The sequence below is a fragment of the Aethina tumida genome, chromosome 5, assembly GCF_024364675.1.
Source record: "Aethina tumida isolate Nest 87 chromosome 5, icAetTumi1.1, whole genome shotgun sequence".
Taxonomy (NCBI): domain Eukaryota; kingdom Metazoa; phylum Arthropoda; class Insecta; order Coleoptera; family Nitidulidae; genus Aethina; species Aethina tumida.
In genome coordinates, this window is record NC_065439.1 from 24,097,557 (window position 1) to 24,111,739 (window position 14,183).

Here is a 14,183-nt window from a genome sequence, read left to right on the forward strand (position 1 = left end):
TGGTAGATAGGTTTTTTGAAGTTGGCAACAATTTGTTTGTTGAACCAATCGAATTAAATTTCACCGGCGGTAAATAATCCTTCAATTTTGACAAGAAAATTATACTTAATAAACATTTGTTGTTACACGGGGTGGTTTAAAGAATGGCTGAGGAAGAACAGAAAGAAAAAGAAAAAAAAGTTGTACACACATATCCCTTGTGCAGAGTAAGTGACTCACTATTTATTGATTGATTTTTAGAATGGGGTTCTTATAGGGTTGTAATATAATTATTTTGCAGCATTCGGATATGCCTGAAGAGACGCGACTGGAAGTAATGGAATTGGCTGTTACCGCTTGCGAAAAATTTGCTGCAAATAATGAGGTAATTATTAATAAAATATTATTTTCAAAAATTTCTTAGAATTGTTGATTTTTTATTAATAAATAAACAAAAGCAGTATTTATGATTATAACGCACATACTTTACAAGAAAATAATTATAAACAATTTCACATTCATTTTAAATTATCTTAGGCTGCTGCAAGAATGATAAAAGAGGAGATGGACAAAAAGTATGGACCACCTTTTCATGTAGTCGTCGGGGAAGGATTCGGATTTGAAGTTTCTTACGAAATCAATAATTTACTGTACATGTTTTTTGGAGGAAACTTAGGAATTTGTATTTGGAAATGTTGAATAAAGTCCCATTTATATTTTAATAATATTTATTACAATTCAAGTAGATGTATATGTAATGTGATTAATTTTTATATATTATTTTATTATGTAATATATATTCAGTCAATTTCATAGGTAAAGCTAATTCATATATAACAGTAGGAGAAACTTATAACAACAATAGTAACAATAATAAAGTGTGGCATTTTTCTATGTAAAAACTGAATTTGCTAACATTTAAAATCAGTCAAATTAATTAATTTTAAACTTTCCTTGTAAAAGACAATATTAAAACAAAAAGCAGTAATATTAAAGCTTTTTAAAAATAATTAAATCATAATTAAAATACTTTCTGTGGTTATTATGACTTATTAATTAACATTATAGTAAATTGTGTAAAAAATGGAACAACAAAGAATGTCTTACACCCGGGCAGGGGCTAAAATAAAGGCAAATAAAATGGAGAATACAATAAAACTGGTTTTCAAGAACATGAAGAATACTTCGTGACGATTTCTTTAGTAAACTTGGCGAGATGGAATGCAAACTCTCTGATTTTGATGAAGTGGTTTTCAGCTTCTGAATTTTCTCCCTTCAACTTGGCATCTTGCAGGAGAATGCATTCTGGCTCCAATCTGTTGGTGATTTCTATCATTTTTTTAATGATGTCCCTTTCTGAGTCCTAGATTATAATTAAAAAACCCATGTAAGTTATTAAAATTTACACACTGTTTGGTATCTTACTTCAGGTAGATTTGATGCAAGTTTAACAATTGATAATTTAACGTTGACAGCATTTTCACTGCACTCTTGACGTTCAGGCTCTTGAATACTTTTACATAATTGTTGAATACTTCTGGTTATATGTTCAGTACATTCCAAAACAGTTTTCCTGTTATTACAATCATACAAACTTTGTGTGGTATTTCTAGTCTGGTTGTTATTCAGCTTATTCTGAAAAATTATATTAAATAGAAATTTAATATGTGATATATAATGTTGTAGTTACTTGATTTTTTGCGTGTTGCCAATTGGACTTAGACAATCCTTCCCTGGTTTCATACATACTTGTCGGTCGTTGATTTTTATTCATTTTCTGTCTCAACTCGCCTTCCTCTTGTCCATTTCTCTGTAACCAATTGGATTAAATCCAGTTAACAAACAAAACTTCAGTAACAATACCTCTATCATGTTATCAAGAACATCTCCATTATTCCCGTTTGATGCAAAATTCGTATAATTTTTGTTTTGTAATGATAACTGACTCTTCAGTTCAAAATTCTCATTTTGCAACGTTTTCAGGCAATTTCTAAGTTGCGTTACCTCCGATTTTAATTCGGTTATTGTGCTGTCTGACTCCTTCAATCTGTCAGTTAGTTGTTCAATAACTTGATTCCTTTTCAAGAGATTCTTCACCTCAAGGCTGTTCATCTTTTTAGTTTTGTCCAACTCCTGTAAATAAATGTCTTAATAGAACACAGCCAGAAGCTTGTAGTTATTTACCTCTTCCTCATCTGGAACTTGTTCGTAGTCATCGTCGGATGCAACGGAATCATACAGGGGATCATCATCTGAAGTTAAGAGAGAGTATTCTCTTAATTGAGGCATGAAAGCTGGCAAATTTTAAGGAATATTATTTTTTAAAAGTAAATAAAAACGCGTTGTGTTTGCTTTGTGTGATAAGATAACACAATAACAATTTCCATAAAAGGTATTATATTGGTCAAAATTAGAATATTACGGCTACCTTTATTGTTTTTAATGTTCTCCCTTCTCTGGGTCTCCACCAGGAGAGCATAAATTAGAGCTTTTAAGTCAGGTGTCTTAAACATGGCCAATTTTTGCCGCCCTTGATTCCTGGTTGATGACATGGTTGAATCCACTGGCAAAAATGGTGTTTCATTCAAGGTTGTAGTGTCAGCACAACTCAACCAAACTGAAATATTTATTTTAATATATATTGGACAACATGACTAATTATTTTATTGGCTAACCATATGCTTACCATTAAACTGCTCCAAAAAAGAGATGCAAAAGGAGGATAAGTATTAGTAAGCAATATTGTAACTTAAACATTTGTCATCATGCAGAGGAGCTACATAATTTAGAAGTGCCTTACAGTATAATTTACATTTGCTAAAGTTTACTTACTTGCTTCAGTCTCCCTTCTATCAACTTCATCATAAACATCCATGGCCAATTCCTCAAAAACATTATTTGGTAGCTGAAATCAGTTACAAAAATAATTAACTTGATTGTTATGCATGCATACAATTTGAATGTGTACATACTTTTTGAAGTTTGGCAAGAGCGGTGGCATTTGAATAGTACCCAAATTGCGAATCAATGTAATGTTTCCCATTCCAATGATCCGGTTTCTTCATCCACAAGAAATTGCTGAACGTATCCGTGACTTCATACTGGCTCTCCAGCAGTCTTCTGGCGATATCTTTGTTGGCTAGACGCCTGGCAAGGTCCAACGGTGTTTCCAACGCCGAGTTCGGATAACTCGGATCCGCTCCATAAACCAGCAACAGTTCAATTTGTAATTTCTGTTCGTTTTTCACAGCCACGTGCAACGGGGTGTTCCCCTTTTCATCGTGGAAGTAATTCGGATCGGCCCCGGATGCCAGGAGACGGAAGGACGCCTCCAAGTTTGGCGTCCTGACGCTCGCATGCAACTGTTTTCCCAATTCGTTTTCGGCACATCCCGTCTCGTACACGTCTCGATATGCGTAAGCTAAGTGCTTGTGCTTTGCTTTGATGAACTCTTGCTTTATGTTGAGGGAATCTTTTGAGTTTGGCTTCTTTTTGTGGTGTTTCGAGTTGTTCTCCAGAAGGACATGTTCCCAGATGTTGTTAGCACCATTGTTATTTAGAGCATGTAACATCTGGAAATGTTTAAATGTTAAAAATAATGTTTGATACGGACTTTTTACTTTTTGAACTGAGGAAATTAATTAAATTAAGTTTAGCAATCCAAATATAGCAGCATATTTTGTGTGAAAATAAATAAATTATTTAAATAACAGGAAAAAAATAAGTACTTAGTTATAATTATTTCTATGACATGTTTTTAACCTTGCAAGCATAATAAATATTCAAATTTTGTACATTAAATTTGTTACTCATATGTGATGATGTGATCATTCATAAACACATAAAAATTAGTTTGAAGTTAAAACAAATTCACAGAATTTAATGAATGTACAATAAAATAGCCAAAAAGCAACACTAATTATCTTAAATAAGAATTGGTCTTGTGTTTTCTCAAACTATATCCTTTTGTATTCTTAATAACAAGTTTGAACTAACCTGTTGCTGAGAACCAGGCCATGGACTCTTTATTAAATGCTTGACCTGGGAAATGTGCCTCCCCAGACTTCTATGTACACTACAGCACTCCGTGCACAACAAAATTCCTTTGTTTAAAGATGCCCAAGATGCTTCTGAAACAAGAATTTCAGATGGTCACAACTGAAATTGTGGAAATAACATTGTTTTTCAAAATCCTTAAAAATTGCTTTATTTATTTGTGCCAATCTAACAATATACCAGCAACTCATAGATTTTAAGGATCAGATGTTCTTTCAAATTAAATGAGTTGATTAATTAAAACAGGAAAAAACCCACCTAGGGCACCACAGTCTCCACAAGTGTCGACATTGTTGCGGGATTTAGTCCGCGGCATTATTATATTTTAATGATGATAAATGACACACAAAAAAACAATTGCACCTATTGTAATCGAAAAAACTCAAAATAAACAGTACCACTGACAAATTATCGCCATTTTGAATAATCATTTGTCACTTTGGGTGGTAAACAATGCGCAAATGCCAATGAGGAAAATTCTCAATTTTAATCAATAGTAACGATCATTAAAGCACATGAAAATGTTATCGGATTTTTTTAACTAAATTTAATCTAAATTTTAAGTTTTCAATAATTTCATGCAGTGTTGCCAATTGTACGTATATGTTCATTCATCAAGATTTATTAATTCTGCTTTACGTTTAACGTATTTGTTTAAAATAGAATTATATGGCATAACATACATTTAGAAAAATCAAAATAAGATTTTCATGTTTATTTTGAAAATGTATAGTTCCACCACCCAGAGCGCCACTGTTCTTTTTGACAATATTTTTTAAATTGAAATTTAAAATAAATAATGTAAATGTTCTTGTTTTTAGTTAATTTTACAATATTTTAATAAGGTGAAGGAATCATAGTTATTGAAAAAAAATTTCCGTCATCTGTTGAAAATATTGTGCATTGAATTGCTTCAAATGATGTGCTCTATAATTGTGATTATCCATAAAATCGTTATGGGTTATATCCAAGTTATATCATACAAAAAACTAATTCAAATGAAATATTTTTAATTTCTAATAAAAAGAGACATGATTTTAATGTAGAAAAATTAATTAATATTTATTTTTTACATCTTTTACTTAAGCCCTCTATTGGCGATGCATCATATTGCTACAATTGACAGTAGGATTTCTATTTTTATGTGGAACCGTTGCGAGTTCCAACACTTGTCCAAAAAATCATGTGATCACTAAATTTTTTTGTGTGAATATGCATTCTACATGTCATAAAAATAAAACACTGCATGACACAAAATTGACATGTAGTATTGATAAAGATTATAATTATCATTTACAAAAGCACTTTATACACAAATATTAATTATACTTATACAAATTATGAAGTAGTTTAAAAATAATCAAACGAACTCGTGGCCAAAAATGGATTATATAGTCGAAAGTATTGCCCTAGGAATAGATTCCTTAATATTGATAGCATGTATCAGGCAATACTACAAGCACAAGAATGCAATGTCCATGATACAGGGTGCCCCTTTCCTGGAGATCAACAAGGACTTGAAAGAAATCGTGCGGACACATCCAGAATCCAAATTATCGTATGTATCAATCAGAGGCACTGTCAACCCACTTGGTAACCCCATTGTCAGCAACAATAATCCTAATGCATCTGGTGTGGTACAATTAATACGCATCAAGGAACATGTTGTGCAGAGAAGTACAACTGGCTTTTGGGCCGATTCTGAGAGGACAATTCAGGAAGTTCATAACTTCATGCCTTTTACCTTAAAAAATAACTCTATGCAAGTCGAAATTGTTGACCCACTATCTGCTGAAGTTTTAGGTAATTTAACTTAATGCAATACATAAGACATGCATTCATATATTTTGTCTTCAGACATGGATGTTGTATTTGATGAATTCAAACCAACTGTGCCAACTGTTATGGATCATATATGGGGATTTTTCTCTGGAGTGAGGCAAAGGGGTGTACAGTCCACTGAAAAAATGTTGAGGACTGGTACAATAGTGACAGGCATTGGGGAGCTGGTGTATACAAATGATGGTAGCCTAAGGTTACAGCCTCCTCCCAAGGCACCATTTTACTTAACAAACATGCAAGTTACTTCCCTCGTTAAAAAGCTGGATGGCTCAAAAAGAAACTATAGATTTATGTGTATAATATTTGGGACTGCTGGCATTGTACTTTCAGTAATGATATTTAGGAAGTACTGGATGTACAGGAAGCAACTGGTTGAGGATCAACAGAGGAAAAAACAAATTGAGGAGTCCAGAAGGAATAGACGTAGGCAAATGAGGGAAGAGAATGTTCCTGAAAGTCAACTATGTGTTGTCTGTAAAACCAATCCAATTGAGGTAAATTATATTTATTTCTATAACATTTAATTATTGAATTTTTATCTTATGCAAAGAATTTAAATTTACGATTTATTTTAGATAATCATCTTACCATGTGGTCATGTGTGTTTGTGTGAGGATTGCCAAGTGGAAATTAGGGATTGTTGCCCAGTGTGTAGGGCAACAATAGAAAAAAAATCCGTCGCTTTCGTCTCAACATGATAGCAATTCTAATGTCAATTTTGTATCATAAACATATATGATTTTGTATATAGTTTATTGAAGTAAATTATTCAATGATATATTATTTGCGGTGTTTTTAGTTTGTGCTTCCTTACAACATTTATTTTGTGCAGCACAACATGAAGAATTTTTTGTTTTACAACATTCATTTTGATTTCTCTTCTCATTTTCCTCTAATATTCTTTTCACTTTGCTTGATTTACCAATACCTAATCTAGGTAAACCTTTATTTAAACCTTCTAATAGAACACATGCTTTGCAAACATCCTGTGAAGACACATATCCACATCTTGTGCAATTCATCAGTGTTGGCATATTTGCTGTTTCATTGACTTTAATATTTTCACCTAAAACATTTTAACTAATATGTGATAACATATGGTAATATGGTGTCTACCTGACTGAATAATATTCATAATCACAGAAGGATCAATTTTCTCTAAATCTTTCAACAAAACTCTGGCATGACCTCTATATGCATTAGGTGCAAAGACACACTCAGTTGAAAAATAAACTAATTTTCTGTAATATGCATACATAACTATTTCCTTCTCATAGGTATATTTCAAAGGCTTTACTCTTGGAATTCCATCACCACTGTCCTAAAATTTATGTCACAACTGAGTGTTCTCTATTAATAGCTTAATTCTTACTGTTATGATTGATGTGCATCTATTTAGCCTTGCCAAATCTCCTCTAAGTATATTCATTAGCACTGTCTCAGCAATGTCATCAGCGTTGTGGCCAGTTGCTAAATAATCCACTTTTAGCAAGTTTGCTCCTCTGTCCAATGCTTGTCTTCTAAATACACCACAGAATGTACAGTTATTTTTCCTACCAATCTATGTAAAAATGTAATACAAATATGAAAATATATATATAGTGTGTTCAAACCTCAGCCACAATTTCATCCATAGTCCAGCCATAGAGGTCCTTATAAGACATAATTTTTAAAGGCATTTCGTAGTCGTCACGGTTCTTTTTCACAGTTTCCAAACTGTCATCTCTGTATCCAGTTATACCTTCATCGATTGATAGCAAGACTAAATTTAAATTGTAGTGAAACTTCTCATTCAACAGTTTCATAACGTAGGCCAACACAGTGGAATCTTTCCCTCCCGACGCTGCAATTGCTACCGTTTTACCAGGCTCAAATAATTTCGCTTTTGTAATTGTAAAGTGTACCTCATTTTCGAACGCCTCAAAGAAACATTCCTTGCAAAGTGCGTCACCTGTTTTGGGCCTCTTAAATTTATATATGTATTATTAAATAAACAGTATATTAAGGCAGTTTCGAGTTACCTTTAGAATTGCATTTGAGCCACAATTTGCTGAGCACAAGGGCATCTTGATTGTTTTCACGTGTTTTTGTTGTTTTCTGATCCTAACCAAAAACAGATGACAGTTCTACATATAACGTCCACACTGTATTAGATCTCCCATTGGTCCGGGTGGGTACGGCCGATAAAGCAGTTTCCAACACACTGTTGATAATTGCTCTCGCCATATTGTCGTTTGAACTATTGTGTTGTTGTGTGTTTGTGTTTTCACCGGTTAAGTTGTTAAACTAAGGATCCAATAGGTATGTTTTGTTATTAATTAATTAAGAAAACGGTAGATCTACGCGCTTTCAAGTATTGACTATCGTTTCAGTCAAATTTATGCGAAATTGATGATAGATTTCAATTAAATATAAATAGTTTTTACTGGTAAACGGAGTTTAAACTATTTATGACACTGAAATGTTGTCATTTTCTAATATTTTCCGCTGATTCGTCGCGATGAAACGAGGTAATTGGGTTACTGTTTATAAACAGTTTTTTCTCGGCATCAATCCCAATGTCTAATGTACTCAATACTGCATACCGCGAATTTCTTGACTGAACGGTTTCGCTTCGTATAATTCAAATAATACGCTGACACTCCTTGATGCCATTCAGTTTTTGGGACCATCCCGTTTACAATTATCTACGATTTAAAAAACCCGGATAACGTATGACGAATTGAGATAATTACTCGCACATTCTTGCCAGATAAGACCACTTTCAATCGTAATTAGGTGCCACCTTGAAGGTCCCGGTTGAACGTGAAACGCGGAAGTTATTTTGAGTGCGCCTTAAAAATATTTCGGGGTGGACGCCCGGAAAAATGATTACGACCGAGACTGGCGCGTTACCGAACGCTTTTCCATGATTAAGTCACCGTCTGGACCCGCGTAAAGTGTTTTTACGCGGTGCCAAAAAGTCATTAACCTCGTTGCATGTCTTCGGTTTTTAGATGCACATGCATTGTGCGCCGTAATGCCCCCATGCCACGTTATGTGCCTGCGACGCTTTGTTTATGTTAGATACGGGATGCTGTTATCGCTGACCGCAAAAAGCCGCAGCCGGGTTTTACGATTTGATATTTACTTTCTAGTGTGTTTAATTGATTTAAATTGCAATTGACAATGAGAGAAAATTATTAATTATATGAAATCGTCGCTCAAATCTTTGTTTATGACATATATCGTCAATTTTGTCACTCAAAATTTTACAATTTGTCAAAACATGTTCTCCCTTTAAAATTTATACTGTGCCTCTTTTGAAATAGATAATTTGAATTTCCCAGATTAAATAGATAAACAAAATTTTCAACATGGTTTATTTTAACCAGTAATATTATTTAAATATTTGCTGCTCTAGAGGGTATATTCCTTTACTTTTTATATATTTCTATTTCTTATCCAGTTTCTTGAGTGTTTAATTGATTTAATTTTTTTAATTGTATGAAATTCTCTTTCAAAACTTAGTTTGACATATATCGTCAGTTTCGTCACTCAAAATTTTACGATTCGTCAAAAAATGTGGTTTATTTTGAGTAATATTATTTAAATATTTGCAGCTCTAGAGGGTCACTATATTTTTTTTTACTTTTTATAGATTTAAGATACATACATACATTTTTTAATTGTATAAAATCGTCTTTCAAATCAAAAGTTATGACATATATAGTCAGTTTTGTCACTCAAAATTTTACAATTCGACAAAAATATGTAATAACATATTCGCCTTTTAAAATTTATACAGTGCCTCTTTTTTGAAATGGATAATTTGAATTTCCTAAATTAAATAGATACGAAAATATTTTCAATGTGGTTTATTCTGACCAGTAATATTATTTAAATATTTGCAGCTCTAGAGGCTCAGTATATTAATTCCTTTTTACTTTTTATATATTTAAAATACATAAAAATAACTCCATTCCTTTTAAAATTGTATATTCCAGTTTCTTGTGTGTTTAATTGATGTAAATTGCAATTTGCAATGAGAGAAATTTTTTAATTGCATGAAATTGTCACTCAAATTTTGTGACGTATATAGTTTTGACAAAATTTGTCAAAAATTGTATAACAACATATTCTCCACGTAAAATTTATACTGTGCCTCATTTGAAGTGGAAAAATAGATATAAAAATATTATCAATACGGTTTATTTGGACCAGTAATATTATTTAAATATTTGCAGCTGTAGAGGAGGTCAGTACATTAAATTTATTTTACTTTTTATATATTTAAGATACTTTCCATTCCTTTTAAAATTTTATTTTCCAGTTTCTTGTGTGTTTAATTGATTTAAATTGGTATTAGAAATGAGGGAAAATTTTTAATTGTATGAAATCGTCGCTCAAATTTTATGACGTATGTCGTTAGTTTTGTCACTCAAAATTTTACAATTCGTCAAAAAAAAAAATCTAATAACATATTCTCCATTTAAAATTTATACTGTGCCTCCTTTGAAGTGGAAAACTTGGATTTTCTAGGTTAAATAGGTATAAAAATATTATCAATACGGTTTATTTGGACCAGTAATATTATTTAAATATTTGCAGCTGTAAAGGAGGCCAGTACATTCAATTTATTTTACTTTTTATATATTTAAGATACAAAAAAATTCGATTTTTTATACTATTTTTGTTTCTGTAAAACGCAACCTGTGTTAACAAGAGGTAACCCAAATGGGTGGACACTGTTTGTAGAGCAAGTACTTATAGGAGAAATGTTATTATTATTCTATTATGTAGGGATTTGGTGATAATAGAGTAATTACGGGTTTAATGATGCAATTTTGTTTAATTTAAACAATAGTGTACATTATTTATTAAGACTTATTTTCATATATATTTATTGTAATAAAATGCCTTTGCTATTTTGATTTATAAAATAATTATCCAGTTCATAAGACTTCATCATTCATTTACAGTAATGATCATGATTATAGTATTTTTTTATTTAATTATTAAAACCAGTTATCAATATTTAAAATAATTTCACATACAGTGATGGTCAGAGAAATAACACACATTACTATCTTAATGTTAATTTGGAAACGCACACCTCTAATTAAATGCAATCAAAATATTTTAGGCAGGCCAAACTTTGGATGCATAAAAATCCATGTCATTGGTAAATTATCGTAGGCAAATGGTTCCATTGCATCTCTCATGATGTCTGTATATACGAAACAGTCCAGATTACCAATCATTTTTTTTGTAATGGTCCTATACGATACCAAGGAAAGGAACTCCAAATCAAAACTTTTCCTTCACCTTTTTTCAAAGTTTTTGTAGTGTGTTTGGGATCCAAACTTTTATTAGAGGAACGATGAATTTATATTTTACCTGCTGATCTTGTTCTGCTGTTAATTTGATTAGGCGTAAGGGGCCAAACTTGTACTTTTAAGAAACAACTCATTAAAAACTATTTTACGACGCCTTAATCTTTAAAGACGTCACATGGATTAATACCTCAAAGAGGCCCTTGAACGTCGACGGGTTTCTTAGAAGTAATTCCATAAACAAACGATTACAATGGGCAAATAGCCGGACAGTTTACTGTTACGTAGTGCATTGCATTTTAATTGTTAAATACATTCCTTTGGGTTTTAAATTAATTCTGCATTTATTTTGGAGGCTATTTTCATTGAATTTCTACGTTGTAAAACAATCTTAAATTTAAGTTACTACTTAAGAATCGTTTATGTCTGAACATCTGTGTCGTTTCCGCTCGACAAGTGTTTCAAGTGGTTTTTATATACTATGTCGCTTGTGACAAACACTATCTCATTATATGTACATTAATATTTAGATTTATATTATCTGCAGGTATCTCTTACTCATGAAAATGATATATTTGACCTTCAAATGTTTCATTGTAATTAGTAGACTAGAATTCAGTTAAATATTCTATACGTTTATTCTTAAAATATACTGTTTACTAACAAATTTTATATTGTAAATAAATTAAAGCATTATAGCAGTTATTATTATTATAGTTGCAATAATGGATATACAAAATTCAGCGAGGGAAAACGGTCAGCCGAAGGCTGAGACTGAATTAAGCCCAAAATTGGTTGACGTACCCGAAACCAACGGAAAGGAGGAGATCACCAAGCCCCAAGAAATCCCCAAACATAATACCAGAAGCAGATCTACAACACCACAAAACAAGAAACTGCTAAAAAAACAACAGAAAGAGTTAGAAAAAATCAAGTTGAAGGAATTGGAGGCTAAAGCTGAAGATTCCAAGTCGGATGAGCCTGCAGCTAACAATAGTGAACAGGCCGCAACTGAAAAAGTTAAGGAATTAACCCCAGAAATCGATCACAAAGAAAGTCTGAACGGCAACATAGAAGAAAAACTCAAAGAGAAGCAGGAGGTGAAGGCCAAAGGAGAGTCGGAGGAAATGGAACCTTTGGTTTTGATTTCTGACGAACCTGATCCTGAATTACAGTTTGAGGATTCAGATCATGAATCAGGGAAAAGTTCGCCTTTAACAAGGTAATGTCAAATTGCATCGTTGTATCATTAGAGGTAAATATATGTTTTGGTTTTGCAGGTGTAAAACACGTCGCTCACAGACACGTAATATCCCGACACCGAAAACACCCAAGTCCTTAGAAAACGACCAAGATTCCGAAAAGAATTCTCTAGCGCCACCCACTCCCGAACACATTTTGGAGATCGAGTCCAATAAGTCCACGCCGAGGGGTGGCGACAACCTGGAGGTGTCGTACGCTTCCATCGACTTCAACTCTTCCACTAGGGCGGTCGCCGGCAGCGACACCACTCGCCTTAACTTCGAGTTGGAGGAGTCCATGGGCGAGGCCTATTTGGAGAGTTGCAAGAACAGAAGTCTGAGGAACTTGTCGGCCAGGCGACCCATCAGACCGATGAACGAGGATTATTTGAAGAGGGCCATCAGAAACAATCAGGAGAACGCTTCAGACCAGCAGGGCGTCAAGCGCAAGGATCGCAGTGAATCCCCTGAAGAAACGAAGAAAATGAAGTTGGAAAATCCGGGACTTATGAACATGTTATCCACTCCGTTCACATCAATTAAGAATAAGTTTAAGTCTGAGGCGCAGTCGAGCACCCCGACATTGACTGCCTACAAAGACACGACCAATGGACTTTTCACTGATAACCAAATTGAAGTGGAAGATGGGTTAGCAGATAAAAAAAGTTGGTGCACTATTATGTAATGAATATAGTTAAGGTTTTCTTTTTATAGTCTAAAAGACGTGACTTTGTTTGAATTTTTTTATTTGAATTGACTTTTCTTAGAAGCTAGTACAAATTATATTACATATACTTATGTTTCGTTTATTTATAATATATTGTATCAATATATGAAATATCTTTTTTATTTAATTAATTAGATTATTCTATTTTTAGACGAAATTGATCATGTAAATATGCACCAGACAATTATTAATTTTTATCATGAAATTTATATGGATCATACATACTTTATGTAATACTTTATTCATAAACATTGTTTATATTTTATAAATGTTAAGTCATTAAATCAGTTTGAGATTAACTTGAGATATTATTTTCCTAATACCAACAATACTGTAAGTTTTTTTAGTTTTTACCTGACTTAAACTCTGTTCAAACAACGTACGGAGTGAAGTAAACAGTAGTCATGTGCTAAACACAGAGTACACGTGACTGTCAAAAACTAAAGATACTCAAATAATATTTTTAGACAAGTATTAAAAAATAAAGATAAAAAAGGTAATCTATCTATTAAGAGGATAAAGAACAGCAGGATTACAGACTTAAGTAATATTTTGTCGGTAGAAACAGGATATTGTTTTTTAAAAAGCTTTTTTTCTCACTGATTAAAAAGAAATGTGTTGTGTATGTTACTTAGTACATTGTTTGAATAGGCTATAGGTCTGTTATATATTTCCCAAATATATAGTGTGTATCTTATAAGTGTACCTTATTGCTAAACTAATACTTTCAAATTTATGTGGATTTAATTGACTTTTATTAGCAATTAATACAGATTATAAAATTATTAAATATTCTTATGTTTCGTTTATTTGTAATATATTGTATCAATATATGAAATATTTTTTTTATTTAATTATTTAGATATTCTATTTTTAGACGAAATTAATCATGTAAATATGCACTGAACAATTATTGATTTTTTTTCATGACATTTATATATTTCATACATATTTTACATCATTATACGTTATTCATAACCATTGTCTATGTTGTATGAACGTTAAGTCATTAAATCAGTTTGA

At 32.2% G+C, this 14,183-nt stretch overlaps 5 protein-coding genes across 7 annotated transcripts; 3 read left to right on the forward strand and 2 right to left on the reverse strand.

The window, feature by feature from the left end:
• Positions 1-23: 23 nt before the first annotated feature.
• On the forward strand, positions 24-704 carry LOC109597649 (dynein axonemal light chain 4). Its single transcript, XM_020013392.2, has 3 exons — positions 24-206; positions 281-364; positions 517-704. The coding sequence occupies exons 1-3, from the start codon at positions 144-146 to the stop codon at positions 676-678; spliced, it is 309 nt and encodes a 102-aa protein (XP_019868951.1). The 5' UTR covers positions 24-143; the 3' UTR covers positions 679-704.
• Positions 705-793: 89 nt separating this feature from the next.
• On the reverse strand, positions 794-4,507 carry LOC109597639 (ARF GTPase-activating protein Git). 2 transcript variants are annotated; one of them, XM_020013381.2, is made up of 10 exons: positions 4,294-4,507; positions 3,976-4,109; positions 2,952-3,551; positions 2,812-2,884; positions 2,408-2,596; positions 2,164-2,273; positions 1,843-2,112; positions 1,670-1,789; positions 1,405-1,614; positions 794-1,342 (listed from the first exon to the last, which is right to left on the reverse strand). In XM_020013381.2, exons 1-10 carry the CDS (start codon positions 4,349-4,351, stop codon positions 1,145-1,147), a joined length of 1,962 nt encoding a protein of 653 aa, XP_019868940.1. In that variant the 5' UTR covers positions 4,352-4,507; the 3' UTR covers positions 794-1,144. The 2 variants fall into 2 exon arrangements, with proteins under 2 accessions (XP_019868940.1, XP_019868941.1); XM_020013382.2 differs by having other exon boundaries at positions 2,164-2,231; positions 4,294-4,506.
• Positions 4,508-5,247: 740 nt separating this feature from the next.
• LOC109597656 (mitochondrial E3 ubiquitin protein ligase 1) lies at positions 5,248-6,660 on the forward strand. Its single transcript, XM_020013403.2, has 3 exons — positions 5,248-5,838; positions 5,893-6,371; positions 6,453-6,660. Exons 1-3 carry the CDS (start codon positions 5,418-5,420, stop codon positions 6,573-6,575), a joined length of 1,023 nt encoding a protein of 340 aa, XP_019868962.2. The 5' UTR covers positions 5,248-5,417; the 3' UTR covers positions 6,576-6,660.
• On the reverse strand, positions 6,614-8,019 carry LOC109597655 (cytoplasmic tRNA 2-thiolation protein 1). Of its 2 annotated transcripts, XM_049967290.1 has the most exons (6): positions 7,899-7,947; positions 7,782-7,841; positions 7,491-7,720; positions 7,250-7,438; positions 6,994-7,198; positions 6,614-6,943 (listed from the first exon to the last, which is right to left on the reverse strand). In XM_049967290.1, exons 3-6 carry the CDS (start codon positions 7,680-7,682, stop codon positions 6,630-6,632), a joined length of 900 nt encoding a protein of 299 aa, XP_049823247.1. In that variant the 5' UTR covers positions 7,683-7,720; positions 7,782-7,841; positions 7,899-7,947; the 3' UTR covers positions 6,614-6,629. The 2 variants fall into 2 exon arrangements, with proteins under 2 accessions (XP_049823247.1, XP_019868961.2); XM_020013402.2 differs by having other exon boundaries at positions 7,491-7,841; positions 7,899-8,019.
• A 38-nt stretch (positions 8,020-8,057) lies between these two features.
• On the forward strand, positions 8,058-13,903 carry LOC109597625 (uncharacterized). Its single transcript, XM_020013365.2, has 3 exons — positions 8,058-8,178; positions 11,910-12,414; positions 12,473-13,903. Exons 2-3 carry the CDS (start codon positions 11,918-11,920, stop codon positions 13,116-13,118), a joined length of 1,143 nt encoding a protein of 380 aa, XP_019868924.2. The 5' UTR covers positions 8,058-8,178; positions 11,910-11,917; the 3' UTR covers positions 13,119-13,903.
• The last annotated feature ends 280 nt before the right edge of the window (positions 13,904-14,183 follow it).

Bases quoted from the DNA above. Each gene is read 5' to 3' on its own strand.
- LOC109597655 (XM_020013402.2), bottom strand. From the start codon at position 7,943: ATGCCCTTGTGCTCAGCAAATTGTGGCTCAAATGCAATTCTAAAG. The intron at 7,439-7,490 runs GTTTGAACACAC...ATTTTTACATAG, and splicing joins TGGATGAAATTGTGGCTGAG to ATTGGTAGGAAAAATAACTG. The intron at 7,199-7,249 runs GTAAGAATTAAG...CATAAATTTTAG, and splicing joins GATGCACATCAATCATAACA to GACAGTGGTGATGGAATTCC.
- LOC109597625 (XM_020013365.2), top strand. From the start codon at position 11,918: ATGGATATACAAAATTCAGCGAGGGAAAACGGTCAGCCGAAGGCTGAG. The intron at 12,415-12,472 runs GTAATGTCAAAT...TTGGTTTTGCAG, and splicing joins AAAAGTTCGCCTTTAACAAG to GTGTAAAACACGTCGCTCAC.
- LOC109597649 (XM_020013392.2), top strand. From the start codon at position 144: ATGGCTGAGGAAGAACAGAAAGAAAAAGAAAAAAAAGTTGTACACACA. The intron at 207-280 runs GTAAGTGACTCA...ATTATTTTGCAG, and splicing joins ACACATATCCCTTGTGCAGA to CATTCGGATATGCCTGAAGA. The intron at 365-516 runs GTAATTATTAAT...AAATTATCTTAG, and splicing joins AATTTGCTGCAAATAATGAG to GCTGCTGCAAGAATGATAAA.
- LOC109597639 (XM_020013381.2), bottom strand. From the start codon at position 4,351: ATGCCGCGGACTAAATCCCGCAACAATGTCGACACTTGTGGAGACTGT. The intron at 2,597-2,811 runs GTAAGTAAACTT...TAAATATTTCAG, and splicing joins TAGAAGGGAGACTGAAGCAA to TTTGGTTGAGTTGTGCTGAC. The intron at 2,274-2,407 runs GTAGCCGTAATA...AAAATTTGCCAG, and splicing joins GAACATTAAAAACAATAAAG to CTTTCATGCCTCAATTAAGA.
- LOC109597656 (XM_020013403.2), top strand. From the start codon at position 5,418: ATGGATTATATAGTCGAAAGTATTGCCCTAGGAATAGATTCCTTAATA. The intron at 5,839-5,892 runs GTAATTTAACTT...TTTTGTCTTCAG, and splicing joins ACTATCTGCTGAAGTTTTAG to ACATGGATGTTGTATTTGAT. The intron at 6,372-6,452 runs GTAAATTATATT...GATTTATTTTAG, and splicing joins GTAAAACCAATCCAATTGAG to ATAATCATCTTACCATGTGG.